Source organism: Chiroxiphia lanceolata, chromosome 6 (assembly GCF_009829145.1).
Source record: "Chiroxiphia lanceolata isolate bChiLan1 chromosome 6, bChiLan1.pri, whole genome shotgun sequence".
Lineage (NCBI taxonomy): Eukaryota > Metazoa > Chordata > Aves > Passeriformes > Pipridae > Chiroxiphia > Chiroxiphia lanceolata.
The window spans coordinates 40,268,980-40,290,215 of record NC_045642.1 but is presented as its reverse complement, the minus strand read 5'-3'; the positions used below and the strand labels follow the sequence as shown (position 1 = coordinate 40,290,215).

Below are 21,236 nucleotides of genomic sequence, written 5' to 3'. Positions count from 1 at the left end.
TGAATTATTTCTGGTTCAGTGGGCCCATGATGCCTCAGGTCATTAGGGAAGAGATGCAACATACAGATAGGCTCATGACCAAGGGGAGGACTTAACCACGGACACTATCTCCCACCTTATCCATAACTGTGAAACATGTGCTGCAATCAAGCAGGCCAAGCAGGTAAAGCCTCTGTATAGATGCGCAGTATGCAATACATACAAACTTCCTGTAACTTCAGTATTAGGCAGAATAAATAAAATAACCTTTTTTAAAATTATATTGACTATCATTCTAGTACAGAGAACTTCCAAACAATTAAAACTGTTCTAGAAGTCAGTCAGGCGAGCAGAACAATACAATTCAAATGCTTGTTTTTTGTCTACAGAGAATCACTTAAGTTGTTCAAAAAAAACCAAACAAAGAGAACAATGTATTCTTATTGGAATTTTGTTGAGAAAGTTATCTGCAAATGAAATGAGAACAGCCAAATTTACATATGCATTAACGTATTTATTTGCTCTATATCCCATAACATATACGTATACACACACCAAAATAGAGGCTTGAAAATATTTTGTCTGCTAAAATACATACAAAACTCAGAAGTGTAATGGTTTTTTTAAAGGTTTTCTCATTCCTTAAAGGAATCTAAAGAGAACAGTGAAGTCTGTGTTAGCAATTTAAGTGGGGGACATCTGTGTTACTTAGAATGCTTCTTTATTCACCTGTACTTGAGTGGAACCCAGCAACACCTGTCATAAAGAAATAAATTCAGAAGATTGGGAACAGTTTGAGTTATTCTGGCAAAGGCAATTTTTTACAATTCTCTGAGGATTCCGATTATTTTAGTAATGATGTTTCCCTTGTCTGTCTCTCTCACTAAGTCTTTTGTCCTCCTCTTTTGTATCTAAACAGCAATTGTGTAGAAACTGTTGAATATTTAAAACAGAAAAATGCTTCTCTGTCTTTAAAATACGTGTCCAATCATTACTTTGGTATTCACTGCAGTTAATCGTGATGCATTTATTAATGTGTAAATACTAGACATTTCCTTTGGCATTCCACTCTCCGTTTGCAATTCATTAACATATTGTTATTTTAAAATACTAGTCTCTGAGAAGACATCAGATTTTCATTGGATTGGTCTCACACTTGAAAAAGCATTTTTATATTCTGAATGCATCAAAACAGCAAAATCTCTAGGCAGATACTAAGTGGGATTCACTGAAACACAATGTTAGTTCTAATGGACGGATGATTGTGTTTGGTCTTTTGAAACTTTGAAGTATAGGTAAGTCTTGATCACACAAATTAATAAATCCTAAAGCTGGAGTTAACAATAACCATTACACCCAAATTCTGCAGCTTAGCCCAGCCAATTTTTCAAAAGGTCAGGTTGTGAACTGGAGAAGATCAGGGAGGTCCACCGCATAGCTTTGTTGCCAGGCATCTCTCGTCTGGATTGTTGCAGGCATTTATTAGTATTCGTCAGCAGACTCAACAAAGCAAACAAGAAATTCAAGCACGAATAATAAAATGAAATGCTGCTATATAACCCTTTGTCATTCAGCAAATATGGGACTTTTTAGCTACATTGTTCCTAAACCTGGGTTACTACTTTAATTTTTCTCCACAGTGCTGACTGAATGAGTATGCATGTGTGTTAAATGCAGAGCTCCCTTAACAACTGCAGGACTGCCATTTAATCTGTTGGTAGATGGACCATTTCCTGTGGGAACTCTAGCTATGATTTCCAGATCCACCAAATAAATCTCAGATTAAGATTCCAAATGAAACCTGCCTTTGGCAGATAAAAAATGTCAAGATGGATATAAACAGTAAAATTATAAATTATCTAGGTGTTGCACGATGACTTGATGTGCGTTTTTTTGTTTACACTTTCCCTGATATCACAACTATACAAAGGCATTCATCAAATGTCACACTTTCATAATACTGGAGGCATCATTAAAACTGTTTGGCTAAGGACCTTGAAGTGTTTAAGCAGTAGCTCAAAAGTATATTTGTGCAAAGTAGAAGAATAAATTTACATATCAGCAGCAGCTCATAAGGGATGGGTAAATATTCTGTTTATCTCTCATTGTAATTCAGGTTAGTTTAAATACAGGGTTTCAGGATATCATTACAGCCTATATGGAGTCATTACATAATTTCCAAACATAGTGTCTTGCTGGAGTTTTACTAAGCATGCTGTGTTTATGTTTTCTAAACCAGCTAAAAACAAAGTAAACCCTCCCACTCCATTTGTCTTCTGCTATTGTCATATCAGACAATTGCTTTTCACATATAACCCTTTCATTATCTAAATCTTAATGATCCAGAACTCCCTTTTATCTAGGCAGGGTCATGTTTCCTGATGCCCATTAATTATAGCAAAAATTCTCTTATCCAAATGTACTCAACCTCTCCTACCACAAACAAACAACTAAGGCTTTGCTGAATTAGAGTTCTAAACAAAATCCCAGGAAACTACAGCTTTAGAAGTGAAAAAGAAAATTGTAATTTAAAGTGTCTGACATAAAAGAAAGGTCACTCTACATAAAGTGGCCATAAGACACCTTGCTCTCACATCCTTTAGTCCAAGTAATGGTCTACTAAAGATGCAGGTGAACTCACATATAAGAGTCTCCCTGAAGGGCCTTTTATTTAATGAAATTTTTGTTATGTCTTTGCTCTTAAGCTGCATTGTAGCTGTTATAAAAGTAGAGTTCATGAAGGTTTCTAAAGAAGAAAATAACCAAATTCCTCTTGCACTTGTGCTAGTTCTTCTAAAGCTCCTTCTGAAGCACTACTTAAAAATTACTGTGGTTATAAGTGCTGTTCTCTCTGAAGCACATTTCAAGACATTCTGAAGTTAGCTGCACTCATATTTTACACACTTAAATGATTCAAAGTGCAATACTTCAAAGTGTGCATTCTCTCCATCCTTACTGGTTGCACTACTCAGTGCAGATAAGGCACTACCCATTTTGAGCATACTATAAAGGTTTGAACAAAATCATATTCACAACACTGCAGTGAGACAGGAAAATACTGGATATCTAATTGTGCTTCTGATGAGGAGCCTTTCTGCATGCAGAAATGCACTGGCCAGAAATGCATTCTATTCAACCTCTCAAAATGTACAAGGAAAGAAATGGGATGAAAAAAGAAGAGATGAGAATTTATACACATGAAAGGGTGACTATATTTACAGGAAAGACCAAGCAGTATTAGCTCATTCTTATCTTCTAAGCCATGTCACACTATTCCCGTTTTTTCCATGGAAGATATTTTCTTCATCTCCCACACGCAGTGTCGCTCAACAGTTACTAGCCATTCTTCCTGTGTTTTACTCATGAAAGTTCATCTTCTCAGCCTCTTTTCTGCCTTTTACACCATAGAGAGAAACATGCAGCTATGTTTGCCACTTTGCAAGGGGACTTCTGACAGCTAGCACACTGCGAGCTTGATGCTGAAATCACAGCACACATTGCAGACACTGATCAATTGAGTCACATGGGTGTAGAGGACTCTGCCTCTGCATATCACATAGATTTTTCCTGCATACACACCCATGCAATATCCAGGCCTTCTTTCTTTCCCAGGTAAACAGCACTCTATTGCTAAAAGAGGGTAGGAGAGGGAGAACAGGCTCACAGTATCTCCTGTTGAGGCATGTAAAAGAAGAAACAAGACTTCAATATGTCAAGTATGGTTTATTCTTCCTCTATTATAACCTTGGAAGAAGGGCTTTAGATTTACTTTAGAGTGTTTACAGCTGTAGTGGGTATATTCTGGAGAAAGAGGAAGCAGCACCTTTACCATTAGCTGCTTTTTGACCCAATTAGAGCATCAGATGAAAAATCTTTACAATACCATATTACTCTCAAAGCTTTCTTTACCCATTCATCTTTGTGTGTGTCAAAGTCACACAATAGTAATTCCAGACAAAAAAATCCCATTTAATTACTATTACAAAAACAAACCCACAAAAAAGCATATTAAAATCACTACATGACTAGAAAAGCTTTCTACTTCTAAGATAGTCAAAGTTAGCAAAAAAAGATGATTCATTTCACTTAACCTATGCACATGACTGTACATTTCCTGAATTACCACGAATGTAAAAAGACTCCCAAAAAACAGCTCCCCACAAGATAAAACACTTCCTTTCCAAATTTCCCTGCATAAGCTGATTCTGCAGTTTTGTTTCAATTTGCATTATCACATCTCTTTAAAGCCAGTCTCCAGACACGCAATTTTAAAGTATATTTACAAGCTGTGCAACCATTCTTTTGAAGTTACATGGGAAGTTCCTATATGGGTGATAACTAAGAGTTATCATCAAATTCCTACAAGTGAAATTGGTTCACTGCTTACATTTCAATATGTGCTTTAAGCAGTGGTTAAAAATACATATATTTATTTCTATTTTTGAAAAATATAGTAACCACCTTTTAAGAAAGCAAACCACTTTGCCATTAAAATTAATCAATCTCTTACCTTGTTTTATTCTGGAATCAGCAAAACTGTGATTAATGATGAAATAATGGATGCTTAGACATATGACATAAGCAAAAACATTACAACAGTGAAAGACCATATAATACAGAAGGAGGAAAGCTGCACCCATTCAAATGTGGTACATGATATGAGTCAAATGAGACACAAATTTAACTCCAGTATTTGCACACTCATCACCTTCCTATCCTGCTAGCTCTTTTGGAAAACTGCCATACGGAGTCCTGAATGTATATGTAAGTACAAAACCCACCCAATTTCAAGTTCCCTCTTGTGCTGTCGCAGTATTAACGGTTGTGTAGTTTCTATCATGCATGTAAACCCTGCTCAAGTAATAACTCCACCAAGATGCAATGTGCTTCCCCACACCCACCATCACTGCAATGCAAAGATATGCACCTATTGGCCAACAGAAGTTTATTTTCATAATGGAATACTATTCTGGCCTTTCTAGCTTGGATCCTGAATATTTTTCATTTTGAAATGACATAGTCTTCACTGGTCTGCTGCCAATGCTCCTGGTATATTCTCTCAAGTATCCTCAGAGAGATATGAAAAAAGGCACTAACCTCCTATTAAAAACTAGGTGCTGTGGAAATAAACAGTACATTTAAATTAGATACAAACATAAAATAACAAACCTTGCACATAAACTGTTCTTTGTTTCTTCCTAATATACTACAACAGAGATAAAGTCTTCAATCCACACAGGGATACTATACTCCAAACAACTCAGAAAGTTAAAAAGAAAATCTGATATCAAACACTTCAGATATACTCCTCTTAAACACTACCCTTCTTTCAAGTATTTTATTTTATAACATCTATTAACAGGTTACATATTATCCCACATAACTGCCATAAACCTACCACTTCTCTGTATCTAACGTTTTTGCTACTTTTTTTAAATTCTCATTGCTTGACTGAATTTTCATCTAGTTGGCTGAATTTAATCTCAGATTTGCTTTACCATCCTTATTTGCTGACAAATAATTTAATCTCCAATATTTCAGTAAGTTATTAAAAATTTGAATAAATCATTATGGGGTTATTCTAAACCCAGCTTTTAAACTTCCAAGTTACAAGCAAGGAAGATCTAAATACAGTACAGTACCAGATGTACAAAGGAAAGGTACCATGATGACAAAACAAGCAGAACACAAAATGGTATACTCTTCAACACAGACATTTAAGCAGAAAATGAAAAGCTGCTGTGATTTAGTAATACAATGAGAAAATGCACCAGAATGTCTACCAAGGGCACTTACTAAACATTATGTTACTGAAATTTAGCTATTATCTTTATGATAAGTAATGTAATTTAGCTGTTAATAAGCAAAAAAAAGAAATTCCTCATCTAAACAAGTATGATGACATGAAATTTATCCATAATACCTTTTTCTAAGGAGCAAAAGCACAAAGAATTACATGACTTATTAATGATTAGCTAAAAAAGTGTATAATTTTTACTTTTGTCTATATAACAACAACTATTGGATACATGGATCTGTAAGTGTTAGTTTGGAAGAAATAGTTTTCTAAACAGATAAAAATATTAATTTAATGCATCAAAAAATAATACACATGAAACTCAGTATCTATTCAATTTTTAAAAAATCTGTGAGCAGCAGCAGAACACCATTTCTTGCAATTAGACAGAAAATATTTCACAGAGAATCAGCTTATAGTATGCACTTGTCTACTTTGTAAAACTTAACCTTTTGAACCATTCTTAGGGTATGCTGACCCCTAAAGGTCTAAAAATACTAAACCTGATTAAGCCATTACACATTTAAATCATCAGAATACAATTCTCCACTGGTACTCCACCATGACTATTTTTGTTTACAGACTATATAATTCAAAAACTTTTAAACTTCACTCAGTAACAGCTCAAAATTCCATAAATTAAAAGGGGGTCTATAAGTAGTTTATTTTACAGAATAATATAGATAGAAATCCATTTACAGATGAAAGAAAAGCATCATCTCCAAGATGGAGCATTTCTTTTTTCTTCTAAACACATTCTTCATGAGAAACTTGACATTTATTATCTTTTGAAAGAGAATACATAGCATAAAATTCAAAAAAAGGAAATACACAAGATGCTATCAGACTTTGATATAGATGGAAACTTCGATGTTGACACACCTATTCCACTTTGTTTTTTTTTTAACCTACACATAGTCACTTACTGGCAACAATCCACCCTTAACTGAAGGTCTCCTTCCCTTTCTTCCTTCTGCACATTATTATCTATTCACAAGCCACTTTCTGACAATTGTCTTCTGCAAAGTCAGTCGTGTAATGTACTCTCAAATTCAGTGGTTTTTTTTTTTCCTTAAGTTTCTGCCATGAAACATAGAAGAATGTATCTGTGAACAATTGTGTTTGGTCAATCAAATACAAATAGAAAAAGATCTTTCCATCCTGATGGAGACGAAAACTCCATGAACCATGGAAGTTCCAAGTTAAATAAGGCCCCCTTTACCTCCAAGCCTTATCTTACTGTCTACATTCACTTAAGGTATTAATGAGAAAGTAGTTAATACTAGTAGATGGCTTAATCATACCCTAGCCAGGAGTGAACAGCAAAGAAAGTTACTTTAAGACAGAGCTTGAGATTTATTGTAAACCATTAAGGAAAAAATGTTGAACAGTAAAATGCAATGTACAGACCCAGAATTCAAATAAGACTTCTCAAAGTTACACAAAAACATTTTCAATAATTCAGAAAATAAAGGTGAAGCTTTACATTCGTGTAGCTGCTCTCCTGTTACCCCAAATACTTTTAAGGGGTAGTGTGTGGTTCTGAGGTGGTTTTTTTATTTCTTTTCTTCCAAAGTCAGTCATATATCAGCAAGAACAAATACATTCCAGTCACTGCCTAGCACTGGTACAACACCAGAGGTTCCTTATTAATATCTTTAAAGTCCCTACCTTTTGACCAGTTCTCCATTTGTGCTTCTGAACTTGTTTGATCTGGCACTGAGTCCAGTTTTTGCTTGAAGATTTCAGAGCTAAAATAAAGCAAACTTTAGATAAATAAACTTGGAACACACCTATACTTTGCCTTCATTTGATGAAAAATTTACAAGACAAATGATTTAAAAATATTTATAACAATAACGTCTGCATACTTTAACAGTCAGTGAAAAATTATATTTCTCAGTAAAATATTTTTCTTCACTCATCTAATTTTTACAATTGTTTGGTTCAGCTGGTTGTTCCACGTAACGCCTTTGTTGAAATATTTATTAGTTCGGTTTTTTTCTTCTAGAGTCTGGTTTTGGAAGAACATGTTACTGAGCACCGTCCAAATCACACCAAGTAGTCCCACTAGAGGCAATGAGTCTGCTCACTTGGGTAATTATTACAGATGGTGGTAGCGCTTCACTTTACAGCATTCTTTCTCCTGCTTCAATTTCCCAGATAAAAGTGGCCTTACATAAAGTGATCATCTCCATGATCACTCCAACTCTGAATTTGCAGGTCTTTCTAAACAGCTAAATAATGCATCCTAGTATTTGCATACATATTGGTTCAGAATACAGTTAATTACACCGTTTCAGTATTTCATATAATCAAAGATCGTCAAGAAATAACCCTCGATACTCAAAAATAAGATCTACAGTAAAATGTTATGCCAGGCATCATCTTGGATCTTAAAATATATGTTTCCTTATGTGTCAAAAATCCAACTATATTCCATATCTCAAGGAAATCTAAATAAATCTGTAATCTTGCTAACACAGCATGTTTACCACAAATTTTATTACTTACTCAAGAACTTTTTTTAAAAAGTATTGTACAAAGGACAATTTTTCATCTTGAACTATGCAGTTGTGCTTATTTTGTATGTTTTCCCTGCTATTTTTTTTTACGTTTATTAAAAAGATAAAACATGTGACTTGAAGAGACAGTGGCTGGATCATGAAAACACCCAGAGAGGATCTTGTGCTGAAAAATGTAAGAGTTAAAAAAATATTTAAGGACATATTTTAAAATTCAAGCATATTATACCAAGAAACATGTTCTAACTAATAAAGCAGCAGAAGAAATGATTTTCCTATACAACACCAAAAAGGCATAAGTTTTCATTTTTAAGGTTATAAACAAATTTAATTGTACAAATGCTTAGGATTCAACACTAACATTTACATTAAGCATTCGAGAAATACATATTTAGCTCATATTTGTTGTTGACTATAAATGTGCATGATAAAAAAAAGGCATAGAATTTGATGTGCTTAGGTCTTAACAAAAAATAACAACTTCACCTCATATCGTGGAACACTGAGTTTCTTACAAGAATCCCTCAAATGAAGCTGACGCTTCTTCTTCAATTCTGTGTAACTGTGTTGATTTGAAGTTGGCAATCTTTTTCTAAGTTCCTCATTTACTTTTGGATTAGCTGAAAATATAGAAGGTTATTAATATCAAGAAATAGGTTTCTGTCAATGAAGCCATTTCCCTACATATTGCACAAAAAGGTTCATAATAATTGCAATATTTTAATAAGATATTCATATAGCAAGACATGAAGAAAATATGGTATTTAATAACCTCTGGAGTATTTTAAAACATGTCTTAGGGCCTTAATGTGCCTAGTAATATACTATTTAAAACCATAATTTTATCCCTCCACAATATACAGTCATTCTTCCTCGCCATTTACCCAGCTAATGAATGCCAGCAATTAGTAAAATGTAATCCCATTGCACAATCATTTTAATGCTTTTAGCACTCAGAAAAGTAAACACCAAATTAATACTGCTCAAGCCATATCAGATCCTAGTTGGAAGCAAGCAATTATAGTTCAGCTCCTCAGGTGTAATTAAATGATTGGAATGATTTAGTTCCATAAATGCAAGTTAATTCATAAGCAAGCAACAAATATACTGGGAGTAATTACAAGAAACATTGACAGTCTAAGCAGGACATGTGCCTTCCTCTACCTGATACAGGAAAATGCTGCCCTCTCCCGGAAATAATAGAGTATGGCACAGGAAAAATTGGTGACCGAAGTCAAGAGACTTCGTCTTCATAGGTGAAATAGGTTCTGCTAATTAATAGGAATTTTCTGGTTTACATATAGAGAAAATAAAAAACAATTGTTGATATTAGATTCAAGTCGCCTATTGGACAAAGTCAAACGGAAAGGTTTTTGGGGCTCCTTAGGGTTTACCACTTAATTTCCCCATAATAAGAAACAAAAATGTTAGTAAATAGAACAACAAAATATTCCAGGCACTAAGTATGTAAACTGGTTGCTCTGAACACAAACTCTGCAATAGGTAACTGACTTGTGCACAACACTTACATGTCATTCAAGATGTACCTTTACAGTAGGTAGTTTGGACATTCGGTAGTTTTGGAACCAAAACTTACTGAACCATCATTATTCTGTCAGTGTTAAACTTCACCACAACAACAATCACAAGCTGGCCATGGTGGTTTTCACCAAAGGAATCGTTGGAAAAATTGAATACAATTATTCTAAATTGTTACTTTTATTTGAAGACAATCTCTCAATAATAAATCTGTCTAATAATCAAAAGAAATTAAAGCTGGAGTTTAGAATAAAGTGTACTGGTAGATTGAGATAAAACCAAAAATACAAAATTAAATCTAGAATTAATTTTAAATCTAGAATTAATTTCCTTATTCACTATCCATTTATTCAACCTGTGCTAGTGTTAAACTACTTGAACATCATGAAAGTGAAAATAAAAAATAAATTGTCCTTATCTGTTGAATATAAAATTCAAGTCACAGAAAATTCATAGTTAAGTACAAACCCACCTGCAAATATGAATATAAATTATCCAGTATCTTCCTAATAATGAAAGAAACCTCAGATCTAACAATTTTGCCCACTACAGAAATAACAAATGCTTCCCCGTGCTGCATATAGCAGCATGGGAGAAAAACCACACACTGTGGACAGTATCTAACTGTTTTCCACAGAGAGAACTGCAGGAAAGCTTGATTCAAAAGCACCTGATCACTGTAAAAGCCTGAAATTGTTCTTTAGCAATAGCACTTTGACATCAAAATATTTACTTGTTCCAGATCTTGGTGTACTTCAAAACATACTCAAGCTGTGAAAGTAACCTTCACATTTACTGTGAAAATGAAATAAATTATTTTAAGAAGTCATATTATTAAAAGTTTAAAATGTACAGCACATTTGCTTTGCCCTTTGATGTCACAGTCCTATTTTTCTATTCAAATCTTGTACACTGTAAGTTAATTGCTTTTGGAAACTACTTATTATTCATGTAAAAATTAATGTGCCAATGTGTTTAAATCCTTTTAAATGACCATTCATGCATCTTTCTTCTTTAAGTACCAATGAAATCTGTCAAAGATATCAATGCAAGATGGTCTTAGACAAAGTTCTAATATAGATTTTTTTCTGCTAGCATAAGATTTTCATTTTTGTCAACTTTACTTAAATTCCATTAATTTTTTAAGCTGCTTTTAATAAATTCACAAGTAAAAAATTTTAGGCTCCATAGTCTGTCATTTGTGTTCCAGCTGACTTTATGAATATTAATAACAGTGTTATCCTGATTAAATAGGCTTCATATAAAATCCCTGTGAATCCTATAGCTCAGACATCTCATTTTTCCAACTCTTTATGAATTTGGATTCAGACATTAAACTGGAAAAAACCTTAAAAAACAGATTCAATGGTACATTGTAGTACCCTTAAGTAAAAAATTAGATGTTCTAATGATTCAAATAATTAAAATTGATAGGACCACATATTGAGATTTCAGGCTTTCTGTAAACATGCAACATATTTTAACTCTAATGAAAACATCAACACTTCAGAGAGAAAGGATTAAGAATCTATCATAAAATAATAATACCTTGTACTAATGCTTACCTTAAACAACAGATGATATAATCTTAGATCTTCTATATGGAGTGTGATTTGCACAAGTATTTCCCAAAGAGAAAGAAATTAGTGGATGCTTAATTTCATGAGCATACACATGAAATACATGAACATTCTAGTTTACTATAGGTATCCACTGAAAAGCAGCATTAATTTTTAAATGCTTTATACTTTGGGAAAAACAACATTTTCTTAAGAATATCAAATTGTAGCACATAGGAAATATTAATATTATCCTACGAGACATGCAGTCTCAACTGTCAACTTCTTTACATGCTTATATGTTTGAATTATTTACATCTGTGACAGACAAGAATGGAAAACTAAGCTCATTGCACTGCCTTCCCCTTTTTTATACAGTGCTAACTGAAATGACTGCTTCCTCATCCATTCAGGGAATATTCTGCAAAGATGGCCATTAGAATACTTTGCCTTCCACTACCTTGGAATATGAATGGATTTTAGGAGGAAAAAAAATCCTAAACAAAATAATGACATTCAAAAGGACAGCATTCCAGTCCAGGTTCTAATTATTCATCAACACAAACACTAATAGGAATTAAATAAAAACAATATATATATAAAAGTAACATATATCTGCAAGATAGGAAGGATACAGTGCTTTACTTGTGCAGTTCTGAATAGTTTTTATTACAGCTGCAGCAGTATTTCCACTCTCAGAGGAAAAAAATCCAACCTCTGGAGTGTCTGCAGAATAAATACTATACAAAGGAGCACCCCACAATAACATCAACCCCACAACAGCACAATAACACTAAAGCCAACGCTTTCCCTTCCTGGGTAGGACTGAGAAGTTCATCTTCTAAGCTGGAGTTCAGTGACTGACTCCCCCTCCTTGGGAACTGAAAGGCTGTTGAGACCATTCCATATGGAGACCCAGTAACTGCAAACCCCCATTCCTCGGTCTTGTCTTGACAGGGTTTGAAGTCAACCACTGAATCACGGCCTTAGCTGTTGTGACAGGACAAAAACACTTGCTGGTGTCAACTGAATTCACCACTTCTTCACAAAAAGTCCGTGAGTCTTGGGAGAGTTTTTCCAAACAGAGGGCTACCCCACCTGCCCTGCTTCTGGTGAGACCAGTTCTCACTACCCCTTGGAACAGCACTGAGCCAGTCTTTGTCCCTCCTAAAGATGCAATTAACAGTTGCCATTGACAGTGCAGGGATGAAATACTATACACTTTATGAATAGGGAAACAGAGAACGAATTTTAGCATTATTTTCATAAGATGAATTATAGTACCAGGATCTCCTGAAATATCCTGAAACGTTTTGCCTCAGGGCATGCTAAACTAAAAGCCTTAATTTAGGAGGGTATGCCACACAAAAACCAGTTACCATCTTGAAGCATTTCCCTAGGGAACAAACAGTTTTCCTAGTCCAGGTGGATGTCAGGTTTTGATGCAATGATGCACTCCTCCAAAAGGAGTCACACTGCCTCTCTATCTTAAGAAACTATGGCAAATCAGAAATCTAAGGCAATGCAAAGTAAATTAAAATTAGCTTTGGGCAGTTATAAAAACACTAGGCAAAGGATATCTTCAAATAATTGTTAAATGTGGAATACTACCCATTTATTAGATATTTAAAAGCTGTGAAATCAAATATACTTTGATTACAGAGGTACTTATTTTAGTGTATTTTATTACTTTTATATTTATTAAATACAAGTAGTTCATGCAAAATATTCTGTTTCTTTTAAAAAGAATATGAAACATAGGCAAGTGAATTAACCCCATATGTGAATGAATGCAGCATGAGTAGTACTTCAAATTTATAACTCTAGCACTGTCACAAAGACTTCATGATTTTGGTTCACAGAAGTAACTTCACTATCTGGAAGCTTGATAAAAACATTTTCCCAGAGGCCAGACTCACGTAATAATCCCTGTCTTTTCTCCCCTGCTGATTCTTGACCCAAAAGGAGATGAGACATTTGCAGTTGGTTTCAACTAACCCGCATAAATCAGAAAACACACGAAGAAACAGAGCTCAGGTATTTTTCCTCTGTTGCTGCAGCAGTTTCTTCATATTCTTTTCTAAAAATTTGCATCTCGTGCTTTCAATGATGGTATACAGTAAGTCAAAGAATGTTCATTCTCTTTTTCATGCTTTTGACAAAGGCAAGAGAGGAGGCATAAAAATGCATTAAAACAACTGGTTTACAATAGGTTTTACTTATTCCTAAATTAAATTTATTGGATAAAGGACATGTACTTTTCTCTTTATTTTTTCTCCCTAATTTCTGCTATTAGCTCAGTGTCTTCAAGGCTCAATTTTCTCTCTGTGCATTAGGTAATGTTTATGTGCATCATCAACAGCCCCACATCTCTTCTCCCCTCTGATATATTCCCTCTTCCACATTAACAACTTTCACAATCCACATTAACAATCTTCATTTGTATTTTATTTACTAAACAATCTTTAGACTGCTCTGTTGTCTTCTGTCCTTTGTCCTCCATTTCTTTGCTTTTTCCTTAGTTTTGTCTTCTCTTTGACAAGATACACCTTTTCCTTCTCCCTCTGCCTGCCACCTCTTTGAAAGGCAAAGAAAACTGCAGAGAATCTTGTGAAAGACTCTCTCCTTTTTTCTCAGCTTTTCTCATCTTGATGTGCATTCTGTGAAGCAGCTTCCTTCTGCAAAACCCCTAATTAACATTATTTTCATTCTAATAATGAAACTATGATATACTTTGATCAGGAGTGGAACAGCCAAATCATTTAACCACCCTTTAGTTTTGTTGTAAACTCTTCACTGGCCTTATAGCTCAATATTATATATCACTTTATATATCATTACAGACAGCCAGATCTCCTTTTCTAAACAGTTTACAACCAGATTATGATTTCCATAGTTTTTACAGATATGGACAAATATGTGCATTTTAAAGTAGCTGTAGTCTTATCTGGAGCCAAAAGAATATTTAATAGAATATTTCAGTAGAATCAGCACTATATAGTGGTGAGCAGTACCTGAGTATTATGCTCTGTTGACAGGATCATAGCCAGCAGACAAAAGGGAATTGATTAAACCCTTCTGTTTGGCACTTGTGAGACCACATCTGAAGTGCTGCATCTGCTCTGACCTGCTCATGGATACCCTGAAGTCCAGCCATCAAGATGATTAGGGGTCTGCAGCACATGAATTATTAGGAATTCGAAAAAGTTGGGCTAGTTGGTTTTAAGAAGAGAAGGCTAAAGGGGGATTTGATTGGGTTTTAGCTGCCTTGTGAGCAAATATAGAGAAGACAGAGACATATTCTTCTCTTGGAGGCAAGTTGTAACCCAGAAAACTCAGAGTTATGGGTAAGAAATTTTTCACAGTGAGGAAGTGTTCACACTGGAACAAATTGCTCAGAAAGGCTACAGAATCTCCACGGCTGGAGATGTGCAAAACTCATTCAGATACAGCAACCTGACCTTTGGAGATGGCCCCATTCTGAGCACACTCTGAACTGGATGATATTCACAGGTCACTTCCTGCCTACTCATTTTCTTATTCTAAGGATTGCAATAAAACAAAACCACCAAAACTAGAATTCCTGTAACACAATAAATTGTAGGTTGCTTTCTGCTTCACAGGGTAGATGAGTAGAGCAGGGGAAAAAACCCTAATGAACAATCAAATAGCAGTGAGGCATAACCAAAGACAACCCATGTGGCAGACAGGCTGAATGCCAACAGGGAGGAAACAGTGCAACAGCATCAGCGTAGCATTTTGAGCCCTACCGGTCTCAAGTACCCCATTTTCCTACATGACCAGATGATTTGGCATTAGGCCTAATGTCAAATACTGATTTGCATACCATGCTTCAGTGAACCAAAAATGGACCACTGATACAGATATTTCACCTATCTTTCTGAAAGCTTTTGCCTCAAGCCCCACAAAATCCATCCTCCCAAACTTAAAAAAAAGTCACTGTGACTAAAGAGCTCCAAAGCTAACTATGGAAATAATCCATGAAACATGAGTATACAGTGCTTATGTTTGCAAAATTCACTGTAGAGTATATTCAATATATTGAAATTCCCATATCCCCAAATCATAATTTCTTTTATCACAGAACTAAGTTGCTAGCCCAGATTGTACCATAAAAGCAAAAATAAAATCACAGAATTTTATATGCCCACAAAAATGTGAAGTGGTAACTTAGTGCCAAATTCATAAACCACTAGTACAAGTAATAGCATTAAGCAAAAATGATGTTTCCTGCCAAAAACATTCCAATTGTTTGGCTGCCTTCACAGAAAGACGTAACATTGAACAGGGACTCAGTGAAGAAAAGGAGGCAAAAAACCACACTGAAGCAGAGAAACTCAGTTTATCCAGCCAACTCACATTTCTCAAGGTACCTTCAAATAGCACCATTTCTCCTGACAGCAAACGCAGTAAAAATAAAAAGCATAAAGACTACAAACAGTGTGGATATTGGAGCCTAACCAAAAACTATCACAAGCACTGAACATGCAGAGGCCTGTCAGAAATGTGCCAACTTTTCAAGATCCAGTCCTGTACATGGGGACTGAGAGGGGCCTGTCGGTTTCCTGCAGGGAAATACAGCTGCACCAGTTATGTATCTGTCAGGCTGTTTTGAACAGCATGAAAACACAACTGTGCCTCCATTGCTGTCACAAAGCAACATATCCAGTGTACTGGTTCTACCCAAACTATGTAACCACTCAAATTCTACAGTGTACACTTCAGCTGCTGAAAGGAATCACATCACCTGAAATTTCACAAGCTAAAAAGCTCAGAGAAATAAAACAACGCTGACTCCACACTAGCCATATTTGTTCTTTATAAGTAAATTAACTAACCTATCATTTTCTTAGATGACTCCCTGAAGCAAAAGCTATCCTTTAACCAAAAGCATAATTGTTCCTAAATCATGCTTGCACAGCAGTAAAAGCATGGGAACATACAGCATTGCTCAGATATGAACACGGACATAAATTTGACTCAATAAACATATGGTCTTGCCTGAAGTTCCAATTTTTATTTTTTTTTAAATCTAGCAACTAGATCCAGTACGTAGTGCTGGATAGTTACAAAGGAATGGTACACTTCAGGACATGTCCAAAGAAGGGCAATGCAGCTGGTGAAGGGTCAGGAGCGCAAGTCCTATGAAGAGTTGCTGAAGAAGCTGGTGCTATTTAGCCTGGAGGAAAGGAGGCTGAGAAGGGACTTTATTGCTCTCTAAAACTACTTGAAGGGAGGTAGCAGAGAGGTGGGAATTGGTCTCTTCTTCCAAGTAACAAGCAATAGGATAAGAGGAAATGGCCAGGGAAGGTTTAGACTGGATATTAGGGAAAACTTCTTCACAGAAAGGTTTTTCAAGCACTGGAACAGGAAGCCCAGGGAAGTGGTGGAGTCATCATCCCTGGATGTATTTAAAAGATGTGTAGATGTGGCACTTGGGGATATGGTTTAGTGGTGGATTTGGCAGTGTTGGGTTAATGGTTGGATTTGATGATCTTGAAGGTCTTTTCCAACTGAAATGATCCTACGATTCTATGTTTGTTACACTCCAACAACAACATTTCTGAGCGTTTTCAGCACCTGTGCATTGATTGTGTGCTTTACAACACATTTAACATATATGTCTTATGTGTAGTTGCTTATTTAGGTATGATTAGCAGGCTATAGAAACTTAATCCAGATGCTTCACTGAAATTTATTGCAATACCAAAGAAACCCGAAGGCCAATACAATTCAAAATAACAAGCTACACATTCAGAAGTGGTCTTGGACTCCCAAAGAAGAATGAGATATTCTGAGGTAGGCCAAAACTCAATGAGAATCAGAGATGAGTCAGTGAAATTAAGTCTTCTGAGAATGTCCAGAATTTAAATGGAAGCTAAAAATTGAAGAAGGTAAACCTGCAAACATTCAGCACCATAGAGTTTCTGCACTGCTTCCTGATCTTGTACTGACAAAGGAAGGTACAATATTAAAGGGAAGACACCACAGACTCCAAATCAGTGCCAGACAGTGGGAAGGTAAACTACAAACAAACAAAAAAAAAAAAAGGGGAAAAAACCCCAAACCAAAATAAAACCCCAAAAAAGGCATTAGCTGAAGTTTAAGAAGTTTACATCATCAGTCACATTACAGACATTTCCAACAATGGATTGTTTTCCCTGCCAAATTTTAAGACAACAATGTAAAACATAACCACATACCAGGTTCCCAACCAAACTGCTGCAATTTTTTTGTTCATGTCTGGGAAAACAACATATTTATACTTTAACTCTAGTTCAGAAAAAATCCAAAACCTTCTCTCAGCTCAAAAGTACAAAAAATCAAAAGTAATCTTCTCCCAATAGGAAGAAACACCTTCTTTGGAAAAAAAAAAAAGTCTAAAATGTTAAAGGTCTTCCAAAGCAAGGTGCAGGACAATTTTAAGCACAAGCAGAAATGTCAGATCAGCCATAATGAAAGCTCTGTCATTTCAGTTCTTGTTCAGCCAATTAAATAGTCAAGCTTTTTTTTTTCCCCAAATATTCATTTGAATACATAGGTCATTCTCATTTCTCGGTATTGTAATTATTTATAATGATATGTAACACATGGAATAGTGAAGATGGACAAATATGTTTTTTTTTAAAAATACATTTATCTTCTGGGTTCTTAAGAAAGTTCATTTTAAGCCCCGAGTAAGCCCATTATTCAGCCAAAAACATGAAAGTAATTTACAATGAAGAAGCCTTAAAAAATTCATCTGAGAATATAAACAACAAAGAGGTTCATATAAGCTGAGGGTTACACAGCTGAAAAAAATGTTCTGAGCCTTAAAATCAAACTCCTAGAAAAATTCAAGACCTAGGATAATCTAGCCAATTTCAGCATGATTATTCTCTTTGGGTTTTTTTTGTAAAAGGAAACAGATAGATGTTCTATTCTTTCTTGCAACGTCATCATAAATTCCAATATCCTTCATTAATTATTCCTTGATTCATCAAGATACATTTATGTTCTCAGTGCCAAAACACTTGAGCTGAGACAGCAGCTGAATATTGCCCCACAGCAGTTACTCCTGTGTGGAGCAAAGGAGTTCTAAATCCACTTACTAGATGAAAGAGGAAAAATCTTTCCTTGGCACTTCTGAAACTCAGATTTATTTTGATGACTGTTTTCTCTTGCACATAATTGTGCTGAATAGTTTGAGACTTGTTTGTCAGATGTTCTGGTCATTACATATTGTACTGCCTGGCATCACTAAAAAATAAAAAAATCAAGACTTTATAGCTATAGAAGTATATATAAAATACAAGATTAGAAAAGGGGAAATCTGGCCAACAATTCAAACACTCAGAATAACTCTGAAGGCATTCTTGGACATTGTGAAGTTGCAAGACTTGCAGACTCCACAGTTTTACCTCCCCTTTAAAGTTGAAGGAGCACCTGACAAAGTTAGGTATGTGCACTAGGATAGCTTCTGTGCCTTATCATAGCACTAAGAAAACTCCTAAATAACTTCATATTTCACAGTCAAACTGGGAGGAAAGAAGGGATAAAGTCTTCTGAAGTATTTCTTAAAACACATTATGAATGAAAGCAACTTCTTTTATTGTCGTGTTTCATGACTCCTTACTGTCAAAGGCAAATTTTAACATGTTCAGACTTTATTAAAAAAAAAAAAGGCATAATTTTTTGATAAAAGTTATGCCCCTTTGACACTGCTTTCAAAGTGGTCTTCAAGACTTTAAAGCCCCGATATGTAATCAATTATTTCTGTACACATTTCTTATATAAAGGAAGTATTAAACTGTGCTCAGCTCTTCAGCTGGACTGCACATCTGCTGAGCCGTCTGGTTTAGGAAAGGAGGTATTGAGGAGAGGTTGCAGTTTTTGCCATACTTATGTTGTTTCTGCCTAAAAAGAGTTAAGTGAGTTTAATTTACTCATCACACTGAACTTGACTGAGGCGTAAGATTATTTTTGGTTTTTTATCCAAGACATTCACTGTAAATAAGCTAAACATATGGAAAAAGTAGTTTAGTACTTAAAAGGTTTCCCGCAGTGCTTTCAGGACAGGTTGAAAAAACACACGTACTCTCAGACATCCATTAATAGACACCTCCCTAAAAACCTGTTTCACAAGACATTTGAGAAGTCCACAGACCCTACAACTAGCAAATTCATGCTCTGATCACATTTTTCTTTAATCAGATGAGATAAAGTTTTGCTTCAAAACATTTTGGGTAACATCTGATAAATTTTATGAACTTCTTTATAACTCGGGTTTAACATTAATCTGAATGAATTTCCACAGTAACTGAAACAAAATTTTTCCTTTATTTACAGTACAACTCATATATTACTAAAGAGTGACACTTTCACACAGAATTATATTATACAGGATTACAGATTAAAAAAAACAGGTCTATCACTGGTTTCTATTACATGCTGTTATTAACTTCTAAGGTAAATTTGGAAGTGTATTATTACACCAAGCAAAAAACAAGCTACTGGGCAGATACAACTGGAGGGGAACCTCAGTATGATAGCAGCATATGCTATTTTTAGTAAGTTTCCTCTCATAAGTGCAAGACAGTGAATGTTTGCCAAAAGAATTGTACATCCAGGAGGGTTTTTGAAATATGAAAGATACTTTTAAACTATGAAGAGAATTATAATTTTTGCCTAATATTTAGTAACCTTCAGATACTGTAATTCCACTTCAGATCCTGGAAAAACATTCTGGAGACAAATATTAGTCTACCACTGGATAGTGAAGAGGAGGAACAAAATTACATTTCAAGGGGAAACTGTTTTAATTAGAGTTACCTTGTACACCTGCACAGCAGTCACCTTCAGTACAGTATGTGAAAAATCATTATACCCCACAACTGTGTTTATTCTTGCTACCATCAAATTTTGAGTCCATAAAACAAGATGCTGAAGTTTGCTCCCAGGCATATTTTTGTCACTCTACATTTATGCTGTTGTAGTGCAGAAAACTAACATAAACACCCTTAACAGGTTGATTATATGTCCCACAATAACAATCTCTGGGTAAACCTGTTGCCCCTAACCCATAACCTTTATGACAAAGGAACCCTTCAAAGATGTTTCATTCTTTTATAATGTCAGGCTGCCAAGAACAAACACATGGACTGAGTCCATTAGTGCCCTTTCACAATTGTATTGCATCAGGAAAGGCCTCATTATGATCCTGGAAGAAATCCCATTGTATCAAAAAATGGAAGGTGAGTCTATTCTCAGAGGCAGCTGCATTTCTGTATCTGTACTTCTGCAGTCTAATAAATTTTCAGCATTTGGAAAGCAAGCCTGATCACACAAGCAGACCCCAGTGATCTGATCACCAACTCAGCAATGAAAGCTGCTGAGCTACTAGCTCTGCAGAAGCTTACCAAGCAGTATACTAGACCATCATATTTGTAAAAAACCCTTTACCTTGAATCCTATCTGACAAACCAAAGATCAGATTCTGACCGTGAAGCAGCAGCCCTTCCTTTGCTGAAGGAGAAGTTACAAGCTTATAAACAAATTGCAACTTCTGAAGAAAACAAAGGACCATTTGTAATCGCAGTGGTTACCTAGAAGAGCTGCTCAGTGACACCAGTTCCTCAAGCCAGGGCTGTTGAACCACTACTCATTGCCACAACTCTATGACATGAACTAACTCAGGCAACAGTGGCATCTTCCACCTCAGTGACATTGGTACTTTGACAGGAGTCCAAGAAACCTGGACTCTCTAACAACAGATGGAGAATTCCATGTTTCCAAATAAGGGCAGCAACCAACACATGTTTTGGAAGCCAACACCTG

General features: G+C 35.3%; 1 protein-coding gene across 1 annotated transcript in view; it reads right to left on the bottom strand.

Annotated features, from left to right (window-relative positions):
• Positions 1 to 21,236, bottom strand: part of MIPOL1 (mirror-image polydactyly 1) — a 185,917-nt gene that overhangs the window by 147,623 nt on the left and 17,058 nt on the right. The window contains 2 exon segments of the mRNA XM_032689903.1: positions 7,448 to 7,527; positions 8,788 to 8,921. Coding sequence (XP_032545794.1) covers positions 7,448 to 7,527; positions 8,788 to 8,792 — 85 coding nt within the window. The 5' untranslated portion in view covers positions 8,793 to 8,921.